Source organism: Primulina tabacum, chromosome 9 (genome assembly GCF_025594145.1).
Source record: "Primulina tabacum isolate GXHZ01 chromosome 9, ASM2559414v2, whole genome shotgun sequence".
In the NCBI taxonomy this organism is placed as follows: domain Eukaryota; kingdom Viridiplantae; phylum Streptophyta; class Magnoliopsida; order Lamiales; family Gesneriaceae; genus Primulina; species Primulina tabacum.
The window spans coordinates 41,084,245-41,107,121 of NC_134558.1; the positions used below are offsets into that span (position 1 = coordinate 41,084,245).

The window sequence follows — 22,877 nt, forward strand, 5'->3', positions numbered from 1 at the left end:
GGATGAATGGAATGAGTAAAATGAGAGGAGAAGAACACTTCTATTTATAGAATAAAACTTTCGGAGTGTGTTGTGCAACGCGTTTTCATTTCTCTATTATTGTGGAACGTGCTTTCATTAATTCCCTTCATTTAATTTCTACAATTTGTCGACCTCATCTCCATTATTTTGTGGATAGTACATTGTTCCCTAATATATATAACAATAGATCGAGTTTAAAGAATAATAATGTTAAAAAAACATATGGTTTGAGTGCTTGGGTGGAGCATAATATTTCGGACTTTGACCAAAGTGACCTTAGTTGTAACGTACTATATATAATTATGTAGATATTTTTTTTAAGTCTCTCTCTGTTTTTTTTTTTTTGAAAGTCTTGGTCAATTTGTTTTGTTTTCATCAATGTTGCTTTCAACGTGGTTGGCGTTGTGGACGAAGACAATAAATACGAAACAACGCAAGATTTACGTGTTTCTAACCTTGAAAAAATCCAAAATTATTTCTATCGTTTGTGTAAATAAAATTGAGTAATTTATATTACAATGGAATTGTGGAGTTAAGATTTAATTTTGAAAATGTCATTACGCTTAATATATATAATATATATATATATTTTCTTAAGCCAGCCGGAATAAGGTTGATTATAATTTTAAAATATGACAATAAAAACAGTGGCCGCAGCCGGCCCCGAACGTGTGTGATTTTCAAGTTAAACCATACATTTATGTATCGTTTCGACTCCATCGTGGGATGTGTTGGAGAAAGAAAAATGGAGGGCATACGAGCAATTGTCATAGCCTACTACGATAGAGCGACCAGAGGAGAGAAAGACTTGGTTAAACAATACTTCAACAAATTCGACATCAACGGCGACGGAAAAATAACCTTCAAACAATACAAGAATGGGGTCGCGAAACACCTCTCGAATGAGAATATCTTTAGGAAACTGGACGCCAACGGGGACGGATCCCTGGATTTTGATGATATCGTATGTCTTTACTACATGGAGAATAAACTCGGGTTGCACAAATGCGCCTCGTGTCGAGATTTACTCGTTGGGGCCTACTTTTCTTGCTTGCGTTGTTTGGAAGATGGGTTGGATGCCGAGTGTCGTCTGTGCTGTGCTTGCTACCACTTGGGAGGATTCAGTCATGAGCACCCGTTGAGTAACTTCTTGGATCAACATACAATGGCTAAGGTGATGAAAAACCACACCCCCGATGCACGGCGAGATAGGGGAGAGGTAAGTTTTGGAAGTGTTCGTTAATTTTGTCTCTTCTTTTTCTTACTTTTCTCATGGATTTCACATTTTTAGTTTTCAATTGAAAACATTTTTGATCTAGAAATAAAGGGTGGTTGGTGTCAGATTTACCATAACGAATATGATGATTGGATGTAGCCAACTAATTAACTAGTTTATGGATATATTTATGGTTTATTAAGGTGAAAGATTTGATTTGGGAAAATTTACTTCAATTTTGAAATTAAAACCAATCTATCACTCTTAGCACAACCTTAATTATATATCATAGACCTGTCGGAATAAAGCAAACCTAGCCATTCTTCCATGAATTGAAGGACATTTATTTAGATTCAGATAACTTATTATTAGGTGAATGAAACATACAGAAAAACAACAATTGGGAAAGCGGTTCAAATTCAATCAACTGATCAATTTTGACGGGAAATCACGAGTTAAATTGCAGCTTATTTGGAGGTAGATTAAAGTTGATATTCTGGAAAATAAAATTGTAAATGAAAATTTAAAAAGAAAATGCTCTTATTTTTCGATCGAGAGTCAACGCCCATATACGATGATCTACAATCATTTTGTGGAGTCGGATTAGGATGTATAATTGATGGCTTACATAAAGATATCAATAATTGTTTCTATAAAAATAATAGGGAAAGGTCAGTTAATATCTTTTCACCAACCAAAGAGTGATATAATAATTATCTAAAAATGAAGAGGTGTTTGCATCAGATTTTGGGGGTTTAATTTATCGTCACTCCAAGACTTGGTAATATGTTTTTGTTTCATCATCATCATCATCATCTAACTAAACAAAATGTCTAGTTGAAGATGGAATAAAAAGTGCGTATATACATTATTCACTTTGAGAATAATTGGTCGATGTTGGGGTTGTTAGAATTGAAGTTGAAGTTGTCAAAATTGATTCAGTTAATAAATCATATTATTTAGGATATGTAGGTAGTGTTTGACCATTTCCTTAGCTACTTATCATGTTATTAGGTACTGTAAAACATGGTGTGTTTATTTCAATTTTATCTCTTTTGTAAGGCCTATATAAGCCAACGGCTTGCATTCAATAAAGATAGATTGTTTCCTTATATTCTTTCCAAGTTGCTGTGTGCTTATATTTCACAACAATCTGGTATCAGAGCAGCATCAAGGGCCTGTTTGTGAGAAAAAAGAAACAGCAGTTTAGTCATTGGAGTATGGCAACTGAAAATAATTTCGTTCAACCTGCAATTCCCAAGTTTGATGGCCATTACGATCATTGGTCCATGCTTATGGAAAATTTCCTTCGTTTGAAGGAGTATTGGGGCTTGGTAGATACTGGAATCCCTACTGTACCAGAAAGAGTTGAGCTTACTGAAGCCCAACAAAAAACAATTGCAGATCAGCAGCTGAAAGACTTGAAGGTGAAGAATTATTTGTTCCAAGCCATTGATCAAACTATTATGGAGACAATTCTCAACAAAGACACTGCCAAGAACATTTGGGACTCTATGAAGCAGAAGTACCAAGGTTCTACAAGAGTAAAAAGAGCACAACTTCAAGCTCTTCGGAAAGAATTTGAGGTTCTACATATGCAAGAGGGTGAGAGTGTTGATGCATACTTTGCTCGAACACTCATCATAGCAAACAAGATGAAAATTCATGGTGAAAACATGCAGCAGGTGGTGATTATTGAAAAGATCTTGAGATCAATGATTTCAAGATTTGACTATGTTGTGTGTTCGATTGAAGAGTCTAATAACTTAGACACCCTAACCATTGATGAATTACAGAGCAGTCTACTGGTACATGAGCAGAGGATGAATGGGCATGGAGGCTGATCAGGCATTAAAGGTAACTTATGATGATAAACAGGGTGGAAGAGGAGGCGGTCGAGCTCGTGGAGCCTTTCGAGGAAGAGGCAGAGGAAGAGGTAGACAAACATTCAACAAAGCTACAATTAAGTGTTATAAGTGTCATCAATTAGGACACTTTCAATATGAGTGTCCAAAGTGGGAAAAAGAAGCAAATTATGCCGAGCTTGAGGAGAAAGAAGAAATGTTGTTGATGTCATACATGGAGCTTAATCAATCGAGGAGCGGAGCAGTCTGGTTCCTTGACCCAGGGTGTAGCAATCACATGTGTGCAAATAAGGAGTGGTTCTTGGATCTTGATGAGGACTTCCGGCAATTTGTGAAGCTCGGGATAATTCCAAGATGACAGTGTTGGGAAAGGGCAACATTAGGCTGCACATTGCTGGAATTACTCAGGTAATCACTGAGGTTTTTTATGTACCTGAGTTAAAGAATAACCTATTAAGTATTGGACAATTGCAAGAAAGAGGGGTAACTATTTTGATACAACAAGGAGTGTGTAAAATCTATCATCCCAAGAAGGACTCATCATGCAAACAACAATGTCTGCAAACAGAATGTTCGTATTGCTTGCAAAAATTCTGCCTAAAGATCCCACTTGTTTCCAAACAATTCTTGAAGACAACACTCACCTTTGGCACGGTAGATATGGGCATCTAAGTTTCAAAGGGCTAAAAACCTTACAGTATAAGCAAATGGTGAGAGGATTACCACAGTTAAAGGCCCCATCCAAAATATGCACTGATTGCATGGTGGGAAAGCAGCACAGGGATGCAATTTCAAAGAAAAGCTTATGGAGAGCATCACAAAAACTACAGTTGGTACATGCTGATATTTGTGGACCCATTAAGCCTGTTTCAAACAGTAATAAGAGGTATTTCATAAGTTTTATTGATGATTACAGTCGTAAAGTGTGGATATATTTTCTTGGTGAAAAATCTGAAGCCTTTACTATCTTCAAGGATTATAAAAATCTTGTTGAAAAAGAAACAGAGACTTTCATTCGTTGTCTGCGCACAGATAGGGGTGGAGAGTTCACCTCTCACGAGTTCAATGTCTTTTGCAAATCTAATGGTATTAGAAGGCAGCTCACTGCAGCATATACTCCCCAACAAAATGGAGTAGCTGAGAGCAAGAACAGGACAATCATGAACATGGTCAGAAGCATGTTATCGGAGAAGCAAGTTCCAAAAAATTTCTGGCCAGAAGCAATAAATTGGACATCACATGTGCTCAATAGAAGTCCTACATTGGCAGTAAAAGACATGACTCCTGAAGAGGCTTGGACTGGTATCAAACCCAATGTTGATTATTTTCGGGTTTTTGGATGCATTGTCATGTTCATGTATTAGATAATAAAAGAAAGAAGTTGGATGACAAGAGTTTCCAGTGTGTGTTGCTGGGAATAAGTGAAGAGTCTAAAGCATACCGACTTTATGATCCAGCATCCAAGAAAATAGTTGTAAGCAAAGATGTGGTTTTGAAGAAAATAAGTGTTGGGTTTGGGGGAGAAGTGATGAAGCAGTAAGATCAGATATCCTTGAGTGGGGAGAAAGGAAGGAATTGAACATGATCAAAGTGAAGCAGAATCTGAAGAGGAATTGGCAGTAGAAGAAGAAGGGGGGGAGATTGGCTCATCTTCAAATGAATTTTCATCACTTGAGTCACCTGAAGATAATACTCCAACCTCGGAAGAAAACTTTCCAAGAGGGAGGAATAGAAGAGTACCATTTTGGATGAGAGATTATGCACGTGGGGAAGAATTATCAGAAGAAGAAGTTACACACAACAACTTGGTTCTTTTTGCCTCAACTACTGATCCGACTACCTTTGAAGAAGCAGTTCAAAGTTCCAAGTGGAGAGCTGCAATGGATTTAGAAATAGCAGCAATTGAAAAAAATGAGACCTGGGAGTTGACAGATTTACCTCAAGGAACAAAGCAGATTGGGGTAAAGTGGATCTTTAAAACTAAACTTAATGAAAATGGTGAGGTTGACAAGTGTAAGGCTCGGTTAGTGGCGAAAGGATATGTACAACAGCAGGGCATAGATTATACTGAGGTGTTTGCGCCTGTGGCTAGGTGGGGATACCATTCGAATGATAATTGCTTTAGCAGCCCAAAATAGTTGGATTGTGTATCAACTTGATGTCAAAAGCGCTTTCTTGCATGGAGAGTTAAATGAACCAGTGTTTGTTGAACAACCACAAGGTTATGAGAAGAAAGGTGAAGAGTATAAAGTGTACAAATTGAAGAAGGCATTATACGGTCTTAAACAAGCCCCTCGTGCTTGGTTACAGCCGGATTGAAGGATACTTTGTCAAAGAGGGATTTGAAAGGTGCAACTATGAATACACTTTATTCATAAAAAAAGATGTTGGAGGTAAAATTTTGGTTGTTAGCTTATATGTTGATGATTTAATATTTACTGGTAATGATGAGAGTATGTCTGCTAAGTTCAAAAGCTCTATGAAACTTGAATTTGATATGACTGATTTGGGTAAGATGAAATATTTTCTTGGTGTTGAGGTTTTACAAAATCATGAAGGAATTTATATTACTCAAAGAAAATATGCAAAAGAAGTTTTGGAGAGGTTTAGGATGGGGAAGAGTAATAGTGTGAAGAATCCCATTGTTCCTGGTGTCAGATTGATGAAAGATGAAGAAGGAGCCAAGGTGAATGCTACCATTTACAAACAATTGGTCGGAAGTCTTATGTATCTAACTGCAACAAGACCAGACTTGATGTATGTGATGTCTCTCATTAGCAAATTCATGGCAAGTCCAACCGAGTTGCATTTACAAGCTGCAAAGAGGGTGTTGAGGTACTTGAAAGGTACTGTGGATTTGGGAATCTTTTATCAAAATAAAGGTAGAGGAGAATTGATGGCATATACAGACAGTGATTATGCAGGAGATGTGGACGACAGGAAAAGCACTTCAGGTTATGTGTTTCTACTCAATGAAGGAGCTGTGTCATGGTCCTCAAAGAAACAACCTGTAGTAACTTTGTCCACTACTGAAGCAGAATTTGTGGCAGATGCTTCTTGTGCTTGTCAAGGGGTATGGATGAGGAGAATATTGGAGAAGCTTGGTCATTCTCAAGACAAGTGTACTACTGTGTTATGTGACAACAGTTCTACAATTAAGCTATCCAAGAACCCAGTCATGCATGGACGTAGCAAACACATTGATGTAAGGTTTCATTTCTTGCGTGATTTGACTAAAGATGGAATTGTTGAGCTGAAGCATTGTGTCACACGAGAACAAGTTGCAGACATCATGACAAAACCACTTAAGCTGGATGTGTTTTTGAAGATGCGCAAGTCCTTGGGTGTGTGTGAGGTACCAAGAATAAACTGAAAGCACTGCTGCTATCAGTTTAGGGGAGAAATTGTTGGGGTTGTTGGAATTGAAGTTGAAGTTGTCAAAATTGATTCAGTTAATAAATCCTATTATTTAGGATATGTAGGTAGTGTTTGACCATTTCCTTAGCTACTTACCATGTTATTAGGTACCGTAAAACATGGTGTGTTTATTTCAATTTTATCTCTTTTGTAAGGCCTATATAAGCCAACGGCTTGCATTCAATAAAGATAGATTGTTTCCTTATATTCTTTCCAAGTTGCTGTGTGCTTATATTTCACAACAGCGCGCACAATCATGAGATTAACAAATGTGAAAGACCGATGCAACTTTTCTCAGTATAAATTTTGTTTCACTTAGATCTCAAACAATAAAACTCTATCGATCATTAATGGATGCAGACAGAGTTAGAAGAACTACGGAAGATTGCGAAATCCTATTACTATGCAGGCTCCCAAGAAGTCCAAAACTTAGCACACAAATTCTTCGACTCCATGGATATGGACGGAGATGGTAAGGTCGATTGCTCCGAATTCCTGGAATTCATGAAAGAAGAAGGTTATACACGGATGCAGAATCCAAAATTCTTCAAGGAGTTAGACGTGGATGGCAATGGAACCCTCGATTTCGATGAGGTTATGACAGCATACTACATTAGCAAAAGCGGGCGCCCGTTCTGTGACAAGTGCGGGGATTTCATACGAGGAATATTTTTCTCATGTGTCGATTGCTACAGAAACCCCAAAGGCTCGTTTAATCTGTGTTGCGATTGCTATCGTTCCAGGAAATGTGATCACAAGCATGATGGTCGGGCTCAATTCTTGGACAACTTTGCGTTGTTGGAAGCTTTGAAATTGGATTCAGGTCCGACGATACAAGCTGCGACAAAAAGTGATCAACAAAATCATCAGGTATTCAACGTTACATAATCTAATAGCCTGATACATACATAGAAATGTACGTGATTTTGACTCAAACTTTTTTTGGCAGGTTAAAAGTCCGGTGCCATCAAATTCACAAACTGTTGCTACTAAAACTAAAAGTCCATTAATACCATCAAATAAACAGGCAAAAAGTCATGTATCATCACATACTACGACAGGTCCCGCAGCTTATTATACAAATAATGTTATCTATAATACATTTGTTGTGAACCCTCCTCCTCCGGTCACAGATTATTATAATGCCGTAATTCCGCCTCACCGGGTCAGTATTTTTATTTTGGTCAATCCCACCCCTTGATATGTTGATTATATCCTAGAATTTCAGTTGTCTCGTATATATCTAAACATGTGGAAATAGAAATAAATGTATGTATAAATTATGTGAATCTCAGAACCATTTTTGGCCACGTTTGTTTCATAAATGTATGGGAGAATATAATTTCTGTTTGGTTTTGTATAAAAAATTGAATTGTGGAACATGAATCAATTATGTTTAACTCCATGGGTTGTAATCGTTTTCGATCACATGGGTTTTCTGTCAACTTTAGTTAGTGAAACAAGAGGATTTTGATAGATACATCATATCCTCATCAAAAAACCAGGCTTAAACATGTAATGGCTGGTATCAATTGTATGCCAGACGTGAACAACAATGAATAAATTAAAATGTCCCTCCATATTTAGTTCATCTCATTCAACAATATCCACAAGCATGATTGGAGGAACTAGAAGTACAGGTCTTCACAAACAGGACAACATCCCTATTCTTTGTGATATATATTTTTTAAATATAAAAAGCCGGGATTGCTAACCCCGACCTCTTGTGTTTTTGTTTTTCAATATAAGCTAAGGGTTCAGGTTTGCTAACCACGTCTCCTCGTGATAAATATTTTTTTAAATGTCGGCAAGAAAACGTGTTCATTAAATGACGGGGTCAGCAATGTTAGCAAATTAAAAAATTGGGCAGACAAAATTGTTGACGGGGAATTTTCAGAAGACGCGTTTTATACGTGTCTTCACACGGACAAAGGCTCTCTCCCTTCATTCTGAAATCATCCATTTTTCGAGTTTTCTCTCATCCTATAGCATTTGACGACTTAGTTCTCTAATATTTCTGAAGTGTTTGTTCTCCTGTATTAAGAGAGCGTGTGTTTTTTTAGAAACACAGTGAGTGAGTTGTATACCACAAAATATTATAGTGGAATTCTTTTCATCTAGCCCGTGGTTTTTATCCTAATAATTTTTAGGGGTTTTCCACGTAAATCTCGGTGTCCAGTGTATTCTTTATTTTCGGGTTTTATTATTTCAAATTCCGCACGTGGACTAACAAATATAAGAGTAAGTCTATAGTGAGACGGTCTCACAAATTTATTTTTATGAGATCAGTCAACTCGATTTATACTTAAAGTAAAAAGTAATACTTTTAGCATATAAGTAATATTTTTTCACATGAATCGTTTAAATTGAAGATACATAATACAAAATTAACCGGTGAGACCGTCTTACATGAACTTTTGTGTTAGTATAAAGAGTCGGAATTACTGACCCCTGCTGTTCTTCATATTCTTTTAACATAAAGAGTCGTGATTGCTCCCTCATGTTATTATTATTGTGTTTTAATATAGAATATATATGATTTCGAATTTGAGCCTCAAAGACGATGATCATCACTATATGCGAACTCTATTATATATATTTATGACCTTTACGTGGTATATTTTTTACATGATAATGGTCATAACAATTACTCCACTAAGTTTTTGTTTGGTATAAACATATAAATTTATCTTGCTTACATTTAAATGCTCTTTTAGATTTTTAGTTGTATTTCTCCAAAGACGAATTATGTATACATGTGCAAATTATATTCATTTGGACAATTGGTATATCATTGATCTTACAACCATCATGTCACTGTTCGGAATATGTTTCATGGTCATTGGGAAAACTTTTTTATTCCATTTCAAATAAATCATAATGATTTAATTTTATCATAGCATATATAACCTTTCTTACAACAAATCTCGAGTAATATCAAAATCAGAACATAATATTAGATTCCTGCACCATGTTATTACCTTTGACCATATATATATATTTCCTTTTATCTAGGCCTCCTTCTGAAAATTTTAAATTCGAAGCCTCTGTTGTAATTCTTATACACACACACACACATATATATATATATAATTTAAAATTTTCAGAAGGAGGCCTAGATAAAGGAGTTGAATTTCTAAATTTAGTACAATGGCAGTAGTAATTTATGCAATATTTCCCCAATATGGAGAAAAGAAGGGACTTAACTCAAATATAAATCTTCCTGATTTTTTCAAGCAAACGCACAAGGCCTGTCCATCGTTGCTTGGGCTGATTAATTTAGGCTCCACATATTGAAATTTTTATTTAAAAAAAATAAAATTACTAATTAAGCACATGATTAAACATAATTTTGTTATTTATTTTTTACTATATATCGAACCTTTATGCATGAACCCAACCTCTTAAATGTCGACTTAGAATGAAATTATTCGAATACGATATATTAAAATACTAGGTAGCTAGCTTTGAGTACCAAAAATATTTAATTTAAATCGGTCAAATATTTTTGGGAATGATGTAAGTTGGGTAGTTCTTTGATCAGAATGAGTGGAATTAAAAAAAAAAAACAAAACAAAAGAAGTGTTGTGGATTATAAAGAAGGATTTAGATGTAAATAAAGGTAGCTAGTACATGGATTTGTTTGCGGAGGAATCCCAAGCTGCATATTTTTCATGAGACTTTTACGTTAAGAATTCAACATTGGAGGTCTCATTTAATCACTTTGAATAATATCCTTGCCTTCCAATACGGAGTTTGTGTATATATATATATATGTTTGAGCAGAAATGCGACAAAATTTTATATGATTCTATTACATCAAACTTTTTGTAAGACAATTGAATCGAGTGACACGATTGTGTACCTTCATATTTTGCAAAATTGTAAAATTCTTTGTTGGATACAATAATTGTCCTTGCTTGGTAGAGCGATCGAACCGTGGTGCTTGAGCTGCTGTGCGGTTTAAAAGATTTGAGTTGCACCATTACTACTAGCTATAGCTTTTGATAAAGCGACAAACGCTCGGTCCTACGTTCTTCAACATCCTTTTCACCGAATACTATGATTATTGCAAGAAAATTCTGTCAATATTGAAAGACATATATAGATCCTTATAGAATCATCCACAGGGCCTATGTTTTTTTTAAAAAAAATTTCTCTCCAACATATTTTAATACCTAAAAATAAGAAATATAATTTTTTTTTATTTCTTTCTCACAGTCAAAATTTTCCCCCGTTTTGTATTTCCAATATTTTCACCACACGTACGTTATTAATACCATATTGATTTATCATTTGTAATTGCGGCTAAAATATTTTAAAATTCTCTCTCAAAAATTTAATTATGCGAGTTTCTATACCAAACTTTCCATGAATATGTTCTTTAGACAGTAAGGTCACCACTCCATCACAAATCCAGTCAAACTTCCGATCGAGCACAATTTGACAACATACAGGTATATATTTTGCAAATACTTAAAAAAATGATTATAAATTTTTCCTGTGCAAAGTTGCAAAATTTTGAACGAGAAAAATCCGTAATCACTTTTTCAGTATTTACAAACACTACCACATAATAGCAGCTCTTAGCTACTAATTAACATCAATAATTTCACTTTCTTTGTCAAAATGATTTTCATTATCTCATGTACAAAAATTAACAAGAGATTCTAGTTTGAATTGATTCTTTTATTGTCTATCTCAACAATGATGCTCCTTCAAAATATTCACGACTTTTTAAGTGAAAGGACTTGTCTGATTGCGATTTCTTTCCCTTCAAAAAGTGAATAACACGGTAAAATCTTTAGTTCAAATGTTATTATTATAAATAAATCAAGTCAAGAGAAGAAAATTATGAAAAAAAAGGGAAGAAAAAAAGTTTCTAATTTGATGTCAATAATTAAACGTCATGTTTCGATCTATCTATCATAATAGTCAATTATTGCATTCAACAATCTCCTTCTCAATAATTGATTTATCTGCAATCCATAGAATTCGAATACTTCACATTGGCTCTGATAGAAATTGTAAGAACACCGTGTTTGTCATTTTACCAAAAAACTATATATAGTTGGTGGGAAGGTACAACTCATTTCAAACGTCACATTTCGATCGCTCTTCGAGCATTACAATTATTTATTGCACCACAACATAATTAACAAAAAAAAATCAGTTGCATGATTCTATAGTCATTCAAAAAAATAATCGAAATTATTGAACCATGGCATGCATATACGTGCAAAATTGTTTACCTCTCACTTTTTTCCCTTGAAACCAATCAAATACGTACTAAAAAGTTCCTTACGAATTGTAAAAAAAATTTAAGTATAGAATCCAATCTATTTCCATTGATAGCCTAACTCACTAGTGTTACTGTTTTTATATTATACATCAAAATCGGTATACATTTTATTACATGCAAAAAGATTTTAGACAAATAATGGAAGCCTATTTAACAAAGACATTCGTTGTCTGTAATTTATTAGGGAAGCATCCAACAGTGATCTTTTAAACTGGGAATTTGAGCAAATAGATTTGATTCTGTTCACTGTTTTATCCGTACACGTGTCTCATATATTTGAAATCTTGTGGTTCACAATTCATTTATTTTTCCCTAAATAATATTGAAAGAATTATTTTGGCTAATCCAAACTTCCACAAATATAAATTATGTTTCTCGTTGATAATTACTTGAATGGATATTAATTTTGAAATTTGATCTATTTTTATTATTTAAGAATCCTTAAAGATTAAGTCTCATGTGCAATGGTCTCGACGTATCAATTTGGTCCATACATGCTGTGAAAATTAATATTATTGACATAAAAAAATCACTACTCAATATATTTTTGATATAAAAAGTAATATTTTCACTCAAATCAACATATGTTACATAATGTTTTTTCACAATATAACTAACAAAAAATAATATCTTTGGAGTGAAAAATAATACTTGGATATAAAAAGTAATTTATTTCATGAGTCGAATAATTTTCGCTCAAATCTGCATATATTACAATATATTTATTCATGACAACCAATAAAAATACTATTTTTGTAGTGAAAATAGTACTTTGAAGCATAAAAAATAATAATTTTCATATATTGGATCAGATATTCGTATTATAAAGTCGAACACATGAGACAATCATACATGAGTTTTTGTGTAATTCAGTTGCTTATATTATTATTCATCAGGAAATGAATAGCTAGGTTTGCTAATTTATATCAAATTTTACTCTTTAATTAATATTTTATGATTCAACAATAATTAGATTAATAACTTTTTATCTCATTCATCCCTTATTTAAAGTGAAGGTTTCATGTGGGCTCATTATATTTAAAAATAGTTATCGGAATTATGCCGTTAAAGAAATGCTTGCGACGTTTCGTTTATACACTTTATAATTTTTTAAACGCAGGAAATTAATATTTGCAAAACTATTATTTGATAAAATTTCAAACTAAAAATACGTACATCTCAATATAATAACATTTTATTGAATAGCCCAATAATTTTTCTTTTTAAAATCATTATCAAGTAATTATATTCCAATTCCTTCCCGCCACGTCATAAAATGCCACCTCGTACAAAAACAGCGGTCAAATTTGTGACTCCCCGACAACCTCGGTTTGACTACATCGTACTAAAATATCTCGACAAATTCTATTCTATATATAAATTATAACAAACTCTTTGTTTTTTTCTTCCTTCATTATTTAAAATATAAAATAAATTAACAGCCATATAAATTTCAACCTCCCCATGCTTAATATAGCAAGTTATATATATATTTTCTCTCCCTTTTCTCCTCTAAATTTTCTCTGTCATCCCCTCTAAAAAAAAGGTCTTTCTCATCTTATTTGATCTAGATGAAGCTTTCGTCTTCTTCCATCAATTTCAATCTGCACGGATTCTAATCCAAGCTCGGAAAAATATTAATTATTCGTCGGAATGAATTGATAAATATCGCAAGGTTATTTACGTTTGGCAGGGGGAGAGCTGATCTTGAAGATTTCAGCTTTTCAGTGCGTTTGATTTGGTGGGATCAAGGATTATAATGATGATGGACGACATGGTTCATCCTCAAGATCAACAGATTCCCATCGTAAGTATTGCCTTATAAATGGTATCTTATTTCACCTTTTGTCTGCCCTTTGTTTTCACATTTTTGGGATCGAGAACAATATTGAATCATGCATTTTATTAAATTGGTTCTTTTTTTTTTTGTTTTCTCGATTTACCATTTTCCTCACATTTTTGCTCTTATTTTTACACACACATGCACAAATACATATCATTCGGTTATATAGGCCGTGAACGTGTTTAATCATCCATGCATCTTTATGTTTCACGAAAAATGTTTAACGTATTTAAAACGGGTGATTTAATCGTGTTAATTTTACTCCTATTTTATCCACTTACGAAGGTTATTATTATTATTTTCTGGTTAATTCCAGTATTTGGGATGGGGTGTGTATATTTTTACATATAAGTTAAAGAACAAATATGGATTGTTTCATAAATCAAAGTCTATGTATCTGTTCTTTAAATGATAAATATGTTGTTAATTTATTTTTACAATATGGTTTTAATAAACTTGTTCCGTGATACGGGATACCTGTCATATTAAATTTTTTGTGTTTGATACTAGGATATAGATTAGTGTTAGATAATATTTATTGAGATAATTTAAATTTTTAGATAATTGGAAAAAACATCGGAAAAAGATAGAGAAATGTACAAAAATTACTAATAAACTCACACCGGCAAAATAAAAGTAAAACTGTAAAGAAAATTTGGTGTTACATTGCCCTACGACAGTTAGTTAATATGAGATACTTAGGTTTAATAATATAATAATATAAATATTGATCACGCTTCTTTCGAAATCACGATGGAACAGTTAGCATTTTGGGCTACATTTTCAAGAGATGTAATCCGGATTCCTTCATTCAGTTCGACTGAGAAAGGAATTTAGTTTATGGAAGCACTTCACGTGTCTGATTTAATAGGTATAAATGTCACTAAATTCTCAACTGTTTGTCCATAAATAGGACATTAGTTCCACCTTCGCAAAGGTTGAAATACCGTGAATTTCCTCTTTTGAAAACCTAATTCTCACTTCCCACAAGCCACATGGACACCACAAATTCGCCCAATTTCCTATTTTCTGCAAAAAAATCTAACACCAATAAGATTACAAGATCTCCATGGAAGGCTTTTTTAGTGGCTTTCATTTGATGATCAAATGTAGGCACATATTTTCTTGGGTGCATAAATTAATTAAAGCAACAAATATATATATACAATCGATTGTCTTGTCTTGTATCACAATGCTCGCAACAAATTTAAATGTTCAAAACTGATTTTAAGATCATATATATACACACTATAAATCAAAGTACTGTCGTATTTCTAAAGTATCAAAAGTTGTTGGAAAATTGGCCATTTGGTGGATACAAACCTAAATCTTTTTAAATATCTAAAATCTACACTGCCAAATTTTGATACAAAGGAAAAAGAGTATTAATGAATATTAATTAAATTCCAGATCTACAAATTTTGAAACCGTGTTAAATGACGAGTAGTAAATCTCATGTAAGACGGTTTCACTAGTCTATATTGAGACAAGGTTGACCTAGTCCATACTTGTACTTGTAGTGAAAAGTAGTATTTTTGACAAATAATAATAATATTTTTTCATGGATCGAGTCGAGTAGGAGAAGACGGTTTATACATAAACCTCAAAATCTAAAGTGGATTTAATCAAGCTTATTATAATTTGATAATTAATAACGCCATTTTGTTAAATAATTTTTTGGTTGTCACAAATTTTCTTGACAGGATGAAATTACTAGCCCCCTTGGAGCTCAAATCTTCGAGTTTTGTGAATCTGAATTATTTCCCGAGACACTACAAAACTCTGAAGTTGCATCAAGTTCCAATTGCTGCTATGAGGAGCATTCTTCCTATCCCACAAATCTCTCTGTTCCACCAGAAATGAATAATAACTACAATACGACCTTCAAAGAGACAGAAATTCAGCTGTCTGCTGCCACCGTAATTGGCCCATCCACCCCCGGAAACCAGCATCTATCCGTTATATTCGACCCAACCGACGACCAAATAGAGAACGACATTTCAGCATCGATAGATTTCAGCCTTTCTCCATCTTTTCCAATTCCAAATCATCACCAACACATGATCAACACCAATAATCAAGAACCATTTGCAAACTCTTCGATGAACAACCTGTTTTTGTTAGACGTGGCTGATGGGCAATTGCACAAGGCTCATCAGTACATGCCCGAGAGGCAGCAGACGGTGGTGTTACCACCATCAGGGATGGTTCCAATGCTGGGGCCGCCACTTCCGGCGGACAGGTTATGAAAATGAATGTGGACTGAATTCTGTTCCTCCTTACATCCGTTTGAGGCCACCTTTACCGGGTTGTGGGATTATGGATCCAGTGATTGGACAGTATTTGAATCCAGGCAGCACGAATGCGCCCTTCTCTGCAGAAAATTCAGGAATTTTTACCGGGGGTTCTTTGTTAATGGGATCTGATTTTTCAAATCAGGAGTTGGAGTTCCAGAGTGAAAATGGTGGCCTTTTCATGCCTGATTCCATGCCAAGAGGCTTTAACTGCGGCAATCAGCTTCATGTACAAACTTCCAGCTCTGGGGTTCAAGATTGTTTTATTTTAATTTGAATTAAAACCTGGTTTGACATGTATTCTGGGTTACTGGTATCAATTGCAGGTGCTTAGCAGTGAGAGCCAACATCTAGTCCATGGAGGGGCAAGCACAACAAATCCATTGGCATCAGAGTTGGATGATCCCACTTTTAAGGTCGGAAAGCTCTCCGTCGAAGAAAGGAAAAGGAAAATTCATCGATACATGAAGAAAAGGAATGAGAGGAACTTTAGCAAGAAAATCAAGGTTATCCCCTGGCCTCCCTCAATCATCTATTAAGTTATTACAACTTATACGGATATGTATGTATATAAAAGTATTTAGGGACAGAAAATTTTCTTTTCATAAAAATCATCTAATACAGACAGTATAATATCAAGTGGTTCACTAATACCCAAAGCTCCAACCCTGTACGTCAATGCAGTATGCTTGCCGCAAAACACTTGCAGACAGCAGGCCTCGGGTTAGGGGACGATTTGCTAAGAATGATGAGTTAGGAGAAATGAACGGGAGAAGTGGGTGTAGCAACCACGAAGATGACACAGATGAAGATGTTAGCCTCTTTTCAAATCAAATCCCACACCATCACCAACGTAAGGTATGTATACCTCAATTTTCTTTTCCTTAATTTGAGTAATTCTCTTACATCGTTTTTAGCTTTTGAAACATAAGTAGATTAACTTCAGGCGTGCACATGTAGGTTGTGGTGAAGGAAGAAGATGATATAGACGACTCAGATATATTTGCACACATCAGTGGAGTGAATTCCTTCAAATGCAATTACCCAATCCAATCTTGGATCTGAGAAAGAGTTTCACAATACCGACGACGCCTTTTTCTAAGTGATTTTTTTCCCTCGATATGGTAGAGAATATATATATATATATATATATATATATAGTTACTTATGTTTATGCTCTTATACTAGTCACGATAATTAATCATGTTGTATTGCATAACTCATGTGTATTTTTTGTTTATATATACCCCCATACAAGTGAGTGAAGACGACAAATCTTTTAAAATCTCGAACAATTTAATCTTGTGAGAGTTCCTAATTCGAGAACACTATTGGATCAGCTTTTTTGTTGGAGAATTTGTAAATAATTATCAACATGTTAGTAATTAACAATATGATAAAAGCATCCATCCTAGTTCCACATTGAATAAATAACCATTTTTTTAAAATTATTCCACCAATGAGGTTCCACATTCTGCCACTAATATATACGTTTCAAATCCATTAATTTTAAATTTATTCACATATACAAAATTGAATTGAATTTCACATCCTATCCATATCAAGTTAAACACGAGTGAATTGTAATCATGCAAGAAATCCAAGACATTCTCCATTTTTCTTAGCAATTCGAATCAATCCTTGCCGTTGCTTTGAGTCTGCCCCTATGGATTTGCAAAACTCGGTTATTACCTGAAATTTTTTTATGCAACATCATCAAATGATTAGAAAGGACTTATCTAGTTTAATAGGGAAAAAAAAAGAATAATAAGAAGAAGAAAAAAGAAAGTAAATTGCAGTTTGTATGAAACAAAAACTAGCTAGCTATATGCTTGTGCTTTAAATTCTTGATCGATCCACGGAGCCATCTAAGATCCCCCCCTACTCTTGGGTTCAGCCCATACAACATGAAATGTCTATTTTCCCTCTTTTGGGCGACCATTTTCAATTTCAGAAGATCGCGCTGATGGATGATTAACAGCGAGTTTTTTTACCTGGGAGTGCAGAGCAATGGCTTTGCCCCTCAGCTGGTTGAACTTCTTCTTCCCAATAATGTTACGCGCCACCACAACAATTGGAGCGAAGATGCCTTTCCCTTCATCCACGTTCCTCATCACCGGACGCAACCGAACCGGCCGCGCCACCCTGAAATGTGGCGGCGCCGCCTTAGACTGCAGCATGGTGTGGTCTTCGCCTCCGGCGATGGACGTTCCCCAGCTTCTCAGAGAAGCAGCTGCAGAAAGCGAAGTAGCCATTTATTTTCTACTGGAGATGAAATCTCGGCTCGAGTGATAGAGTAGAAGATTTCGTTGGCCATTTGTTTAGAGCCACAAGAAAGTGGTTGGCCGAGATTTTTCTTTTCTTTTATTTATTATTCTTCATTAATTTTATCTCAAAATAATTATAAAAAATTAATTATTACAATATTTTATTCTAAATATCTAATTTGCCGACTCATATGTCAAGTTGAATGTTTAATGAATAATAACGCTATAGTTGGAGAAGTGCTACGTAATTTCTGGATTTAAATTTATTTTAACTTCAGCACAATTAATTAATTTACAAGATTTATTGTAATATAGTGTCAGCATGTATGGTTGATAGACGTACATTATATTTTAAAAATGTAATAAATTACATTTTCCTTCTTATAATCTGCATTTTTTTCAATTTAATGTATTTGTATTTTTATTTCTATAATTTAAATATATTTTTTCATTTGTGGTCGTGTTACGGTAAATTTTCAATTTTAATCATATAACTGGTATATTATTTTCATTCGTGGTTTATTAACTTGTTTTTGTTTTATTTTCTATCTTTTTTTTAAGTTAGGGACTATATAAACTCCGGTAAAAAATAATAAAAATGGAAAAAAAACATACAAATTAAATGATAAAAATGAAAATTCAATGCAACACGATTAAATACGAAAATAATACAAGTTAGAAGATTAAAAATAAAGATTTAACAAGATAAAAAATAAAAATATTATAAATGACTACACAAAAATGTGAATCTCTCCTATAAATATTCTATAGTTAAAACTGTTGCAATAATAATAAAAAAAAAAATCACGTGTTGGCAGCAGGCGGTGCTGGTTTCATAATCATAAAAAAAAAATTAAAATAAAAAAAATCCACAGGTGTGTATAAGAAAAACAAAAACGATCCACACAACACATGCACGATCAAACCGAACATCAATGAAGTTCAAGATTCAAGCACGACTGCCTTTTTATGTCAAAGTTAACCAGTTTGAGAGACTGGCATGAACTGCAACAGTACTAATGCACCCTTGATCCCGTAAAACTTTCCAATTTTTCATGTCCCTGAAATCACAAGAATCGAAACTTTGCTCTTCCTAGGGTGACATCTCGTTGTATTTTGCTACGTACTCCTCTAACTCAACATTCTCCTTTTCGCGCCTCACCGATGCTACCTTAGCTTTCACTGCTTTCCACTGACTCAAATTTTCAACTGGACTTAGCACAGAAAGCACGTGTTTTTTACTATATTTAGCACACAAATCTGATCCAATCCCCTCAATTCCTTCATTCTTCAATCCGAGACTTTCCCTGAAAACACTGTTTTTCTCATCATTTTCATGACTGCCGCAGTCGTCTCCCTTATCTTCGTCGCTACTCAAGTCATCTTCCAACTCATAGTCGTCTTCTCCATCTTCATAGATCTCGTCTGTGCAGCAGTTGTGATATCTGTGATTTTGAGGGTAGGATTTGATTCTTGAAGATATTGGATCTTGTGCATAATGTAAAGTGGCCATGAGGCTTGTGGTATCTGTGTTGAATTCCCATTTGGTTTCTTCTCCTTCTTCTTCACTATCTGAGAGGTATAATGTGTTGATGTCTTCCTCGTGATTGTGTATTGGTTCATATGCCTCCACGTTTAAGTTGAAGCCAACCTTTTTCTTGATTTTTGATCTCGATGCTTCTTTTGCCTTCTCTCTACGAAATCAACAGGCACACAACGATCAGCCATACAAGCCTTGTGTTTAGTTAATTTGAGAAAATCGAGCTTCAAGATTAAGGAATAAATCTATTAACAATTGGCTTACATGATCCCAGAATCTAGTGCACTGTGCTTCTCGGTGGTGTCACGTTTGATGAAAACATCGGAATCAAGAGGTAAGTAACTTCCATGGTTCTGTAAATTCAAGCAAAAGAGTAATAAGATGTATAAACTAATTAAATAGATTTTTTTTTAAAAAAAGAGATTATTTATAATCAGCTCTGTGATAATTAAGGGGTGTTTGAAGGGATCTTACTTGTTCCACAGATGAACTTATATTCCTTGATTTTCTTTGTTTTTTGTTGGTATTGAATCCAAAACAGGCAAGAAAACACCCCATTTCAGAAGCCCGAAAGACAAGAATTGGTGCAACTCAAGGCTTATCAGTCTATACGTGCATATATATGGCCTGAATTTGAGTTAAAAGAGATTGAGTGAGATTTGGCATATTATTCGCATGTACTGATTGACATTTTGGGGTACTACGTTTGCCTCCACTTGATTTTGAAAATAATAACGTTGTGGGAATAATTTATGAGATGGTCATGGAAATGGTGGCCGGTGGGCTCACACATGCCCTACATTTCATTCTTTGTTCAAACTTTTTCTTTTATTCCCTATACTTTAGTTTCGATTATGCTCTATTTTCCTTGATTGATGATATTTTAACGGAACATTTCACCGTACCTTGTGGGACACTGCCCCCATGAGAAGATCAAAGGCCCAATTTTAAACACGCATATGTGGAGTCCACCAATTTCTTTAAAATCAATTGCCCAGATTCTGTGGAGGTACCATGGTCCACCACATCAATAATAAAATGGGATCACCCTTGAACCTTGATACTAAATCTAGAAACTCAAAGTTTTTTGAGTTTTTTTTGTATAATCCGAATATTGTCAAATTTTTTTGAGTTTTTATGTATAAAATATTAATATTTCGCGGATAATCCGAATATTGTCACAGTATGTGCATACTCAGTCTTCCAAAATAAGTTCTTCACAATCTAAAAAAAAAAAAAAAAGTTCATCATAGACTTTGTGTGAATTCAAACACATGATGTTCTTGTTATTCAACCAAGCACGGTACTCGTGATGACTCGTTATTGTTATTTATATTTTTACTGTTAATGTTGCTATTATCGTCGTTGTTGTTGTCTTTTATTAGTTATCATTATTTTTAATAAACAAGAGAAATATAGAATGAGTAGGTCTCATGTGATACGGTCTCGCAGATTTATATTCATGAGACAAATCTATTTATTCCATATCTAAAATGAAAGATAATATTTTTTACATAAAAATTATTATTTTTAATTGATTGGGTCAAGTAAAAAACTTATCTCATAAAATTAATTAATAAGACTGTCTCATATTAATTTTTATAATATAAGAATACCCAACTTGGTGTTTATTATAAATTGGTCAGAGGTTATACAATATCTCTCATAGTAAAGAGTAATGGTAAAAGGCAATAAACCTAAACCGTAATCTTTTGGTTTCCTTTTTTTTCACCGAGAATAACATTTTTCTAGAATTCTTATAACGTGCTTAACAGTGTGTTTGACAACTATAATTTGCGAGGATTTCATGGAATTTGGATTTCAAAATCTTATTTTTACTGTTTGGCAAGGTGATTCAAAAAATAGAATTCGGATTTGTTTAGAATTTTATGGGATTTTATGGGATTTCAATGAGTATATCCAAATCCCGTCAAATTTGATAAGATTTGGTGGGATTTGGATTTTAAAAACAAACCATTACTTTTTTATCCAACACATCATTTTCATCAACACATCATTCTCATCAGTCAACTTTCTCCTGCAAAAATTTCTAAATGGTTAGAATTTTTTTACTTTTAACTTTTTTTAGAAGTTGAAAAATTTCGTTTAAATTTTATAAGTTTCGTGTGTTATTGATTAATTTAATAAAAATTATAGTAATTACCAAAGCTCTTTTTTACGTTTAATAATTAATTTCATGTTAAAGTTTGAAGTTGTTTGATGTTTTTTTAATTATTATTTTATGTGCACTATGATTAATAAATAATAATTAATTTTTGAATTTACAAACACAAATAATAAAGAAGAATTATTAATTTCTAAACTTTTATGGATTATTTATGTTTATATGATTTCTAAGGGTAGCTTAGTAAAAATTTTAAAATTCCAAATCCGAATCCTTTTTTCTACAAACAAGAAATGGATTTGTAAATACTATTTTTAAATTTTAAACCAAACACCAAATGAAATTTCAAATACTTGAATTTCCAAATCCAATTCCCACGAAATCCTCCCAAATCCTGGTTGCCAAACACATTGTAAACATTAAATATTTATTAGATTAAACTAAATATTTAATGCATTTTTGTATATAACCATATGTTATTAAAATTTAAAACAAAATAAATATAAATTTATATGTAGTCTATTTAAAGAAAATAAAGCATAATTTAATTAGCTTATATGAATAAAAAAAATTGGAATAGATTTAGCTATAAAAAAAACTTAAAATAGCTGACGATAGAAGTTTGGAAAACAAATTGCTAAATTTTAGCTGCATATTGATCCACTGTTGTATGAATATATAGTTGTTGTTTTTTTTTTCCCCAAGAAAATGCTTAAAGAAATAAAGAGTATTAGGTTTGTGAGATGATCTCATCAATTTATATCGGTGAAACGAGTCGACTCGATTGATATTTACAATGAAAGTAACATTTTTAACATAAAACGAATAATTTTTTTATTAGTCGCGTCGAGTCGAATATTAGTCTTATAAAATTAACCAACGAAATTATTTCAAAAAACTTTTTTAAATATAAAATAGGAAATTTTTAATTCCCATTACATTACAAATAATTTTTCCTTGTAAATAATAAGTTTAAATCTTCTCCAA

At 33.5% G+C, this 22,877-nt stretch overlaps 4 protein-coding genes across 4 annotated transcripts; 2 read left to right on the forward strand and 2 right to left on the reverse strand.

Annotated features, from left to right (window-relative positions):
- Nucleotides 1-646: 646 nt before the first annotated feature.
- Nucleotides 647-7,826, forward strand: LOC142556295 (uncharacterized). Its single transcript, XM_075667726.1, has 3 exons — nt 647-1,240; nt 6,880-7,389; nt 7,469-7,826. Exons 1-3 carry the CDS (start codon nt 722-724, stop codon nt 7,718-7,720), a joined length of 1,281 nt encoding a protein of 426 aa, XP_075523841.1. The 5' UTR covers nt 647-721; the 3' UTR covers nt 7,721-7,826.
- Nucleotides 7,827-13,298: 5,472 nt separating this feature from the next.
- LOC142556296 (uncharacterized) lies at nt 13,299-17,198 on the forward strand. Its single transcript, XM_075667727.1, has 5 exons — nt 13,299-13,628; nt 15,368-16,187; nt 16,285-16,464; nt 16,643-16,816; nt 16,919-17,198. Exons 2-5 carry the CDS (start codon nt 15,798-15,800, stop codon nt 17,021-17,023), a joined length of 849 nt encoding a protein of 282 aa, XP_075523842.1. The 5' UTR covers nt 13,299-13,628; nt 15,368-15,797; the 3' UTR covers nt 17,024-17,198.
- Nucleotides 17,199-17,418: 220 nt separating this feature from the next.
- On the reverse strand, nt 17,419-18,275 carry LOC142556302 (protein PROTON GRADIENT REGULATION 5, chloroplastic-like). Its single transcript, XM_075667731.1, has 2 exons — nt 17,953-18,275; nt 17,419-17,650 (listed from the first exon to the last, which is right to left on the reverse strand). Exons 1-2 carry the CDS (start codon nt 18,211-18,213, stop codon nt 17,546-17,548), a joined length of 366 nt encoding a protein of 121 aa, XP_075523846.1. The 5' UTR covers nt 18,214-18,275; the 3' UTR covers nt 17,419-17,545.
- Nucleotides 18,276-19,059: 784 nt separating this feature from the next.
- LOC142556779 (uncharacterized) lies at nt 19,060-20,365 on the reverse strand. Its single transcript, XM_075668266.1, has 3 exons — nt 20,240-20,365; nt 20,030-20,118; nt 19,060-19,919 (listed from the first exon to the last, which is right to left on the reverse strand). The coding sequence occupies exons 1-3, from the start codon at nt 20,321-20,323 to the stop codon at nt 19,319-19,321; spliced, it is 774 nt and encodes a 257-aa protein (XP_075524381.1). The 5' UTR covers nt 20,324-20,365; the 3' UTR covers nt 19,060-19,318.
- Nucleotides 20,366-22,877: the final 2,512 nt, after the last annotated feature.

Bases quoted from the DNA above. Each gene is read 5' to 3' on its own strand.
- LOC142556295 (XM_075667726.1), top strand. From the start codon at position 722: ATGTATCGTTTCGACTCCATCGTGGGATGTGTTGGAGAAAGAAAAATG. The intron at 1,241-6,879 runs GTAAGTTTTGGA...TAATGGATGCAG, and splicing joins CACGGCGAGATAGGGGAGAG to ACAGAGTTAGAAGAACTACG. The intron at 7,390-7,468 runs GTATTCAACGTT...TTTTTTTGGCAG, and splicing joins GTGATCAACAAAATCATCAG to GTTAAAAGTCCGGTGCCATC.
- LOC142556296 (XM_075667727.1), top strand. From the start codon at position 15,798: ATGGGCAATTGCACAAGGCTCATCAGTACATGCCCGAGAGGCAGCAGA. The intron at 16,188-16,284 runs GTACAAACTTCC...TATCAATTGCAG, and splicing joins ACTGCGGCAATCAGCTTCAT to GTGCTTAGCAGTGAGAGCCA. The intron at 16,817-16,918 runs GTATGTATACCT...GTGCACATGTAG, and splicing joins CACACCATCACCAACGTAAG to GTTGTGGTGAAGGAAGAAGA.
- LOC142556302 (XM_075667731.1), bottom strand. From the start codon at position 18,213: ATGGCTACTTCGCTTTCTGCAGCTGCTTCTCTGAGAAGCTGGGGAACG. The intron at 17,651-17,952 runs GTAAAAAAACTC...AAAAAATTTCAG, and splicing joins CCATTGCTCTGCACTCCCAG to GTAATAACCGAGTTTTGCAA.
- LOC142556779 (XM_075668266.1), bottom strand. From the start codon at position 20,323: ATGGGGTGTTTTCTTGCCTGTTTTGGATTCAATACCAACAAAAAACAA. The intron at 20,119-20,239 runs GTAAGATCCCTT...TTGAATTTACAG, and splicing joins TAAGTTCATCTGTGGAACAA to AACCATGGAAGTTACTTACC. The intron at 19,920-20,029 runs GTAAGCCAATTG...TTGATTTCGTAG, and splicing joins GCACTAGATTCTGGGATCAT to AGAGAAGGCAAAAGAAGCAT.